Below are 1,112 nucleotides of genomic sequence, written 5' to 3' on the forward strand. Positions count from 1 at the left end.
TGACGGACTAATTGGCAGGCAGGCATGCATGTAGAAGAGAGAGAGAGAGAGAGAGAGAGAGAGAGAGAGAGAGAGAGAGAGAGAGAGAGAGAAAGAGAGAGAGAAAGAGAGAGTGATGCAGAGACGGAAAATAAAACCGTTGAAATATTATACAATATTATTATTAATTTTAATAATATAATTTCTCTCACGCAGTTCCCAAGCCAGTCCCCCTTCGTTGCCACAGTTCTGCAGTGACCCTCAAGTCTAGTGGTCAATTTTACAACAAGCTCATCTTCTCTTTCCTGCCGGACCAAGACGGTGTCATTCTGTGCTGAGGTCATTCACTGTTTGTCTCTTTGTTTGTTTGTTTGTTTGTTTGTTTGTTTGTTTGTTTGTTTGTTTGTAAGTGTGTTTATGTTTGTTTAGTTTGTGTGGTTGTTTCTTTGTTTGTTTGTCAGGTTAGTTTGTGTGGTTGTTTCTTTGTGTGTTTGTCTGTCTGTTTGTTTGTTTGTTTTTCTGTTTCTTTATTTGTTTGTTCGTTTGTTTGTATGTTTATAATAAATAGATTATGTCTGCTTGTTATACGTTTATACATTTATTTGTTTTAAAATTATTGGTTCCTGTATTAATTTGTTTGCTTGTTTGTTTGTTTGGGGTTTTTTTCTTTTGCTTGCTTGTTTGTTTATAATAAATATATTTTGTATTTGTTTTTATATGTTTATATATATATTTATTTGTTGGGGGGGGGTGTAATTTGTTTTTGTATTTTTTGTTTGTTCGTCTGTTTGTCTGTTTGTAATTAATAAATCTGGTGTTTGTCTGTGATGTGGTTATATAATATGTATTTATTTGGATGTTATTTGTCTGTGTGTTATTTGTTTATGTATTTGTCTGTTTGTTTGTTATTAGGTTATTCATTTGTTTGTTTGTCTGTCTGTTTGTTGTTTGATTATATTGTTTCTTTTAGTTGTTTGGGTTGTTTTGTGTAGTCTGTTTATGTGATTGTTTGTTTATTTCTTCACACACATATTCCCTCTCTCTCTCTCCCTCTCTCTCTCTCTCTCTCTCTCTCTCTCTCTCTCTCTCTCCCTCTCCCTCTCCTCTCCCTCTCTCTCACTCTCTCTCCCTCT

At 34.2% G+C, this 1,112-nt stretch overlaps 1 protein-coding gene across 1 annotated transcript in view; it reads left to right on the forward strand.

The window, feature by feature from the left end:
* The window catches only part of LOC101847605 (corticotropin-releasing factor-binding protein), a gene marked incomplete in the record, with an annotated part of 66,477 nt that overhangs the window by 64,018 nt on the left and 1,347 nt on the right, over positions 1-1,112 (forward strand). The window contains 1 exon segment of the mRNA XM_013086964.2: positions 196-318. Within this exon segment, the coding sequence (XP_012942418.1) occupies positions 196-317 (122 nt within the window).

Source organism: Aplysia californica, unplaced genomic scaffold (genome assembly GCF_000002075.1).
Source record: "Aplysia californica isolate F4 #8 unplaced genomic scaffold, AplCal3.0 scaffold00527, whole genome shotgun sequence".
Taxonomy (NCBI): Eukaryota; Metazoa; Mollusca; class Gastropoda; order Aplysiida; family Aplysiidae; genus Aplysia; species Aplysia californica.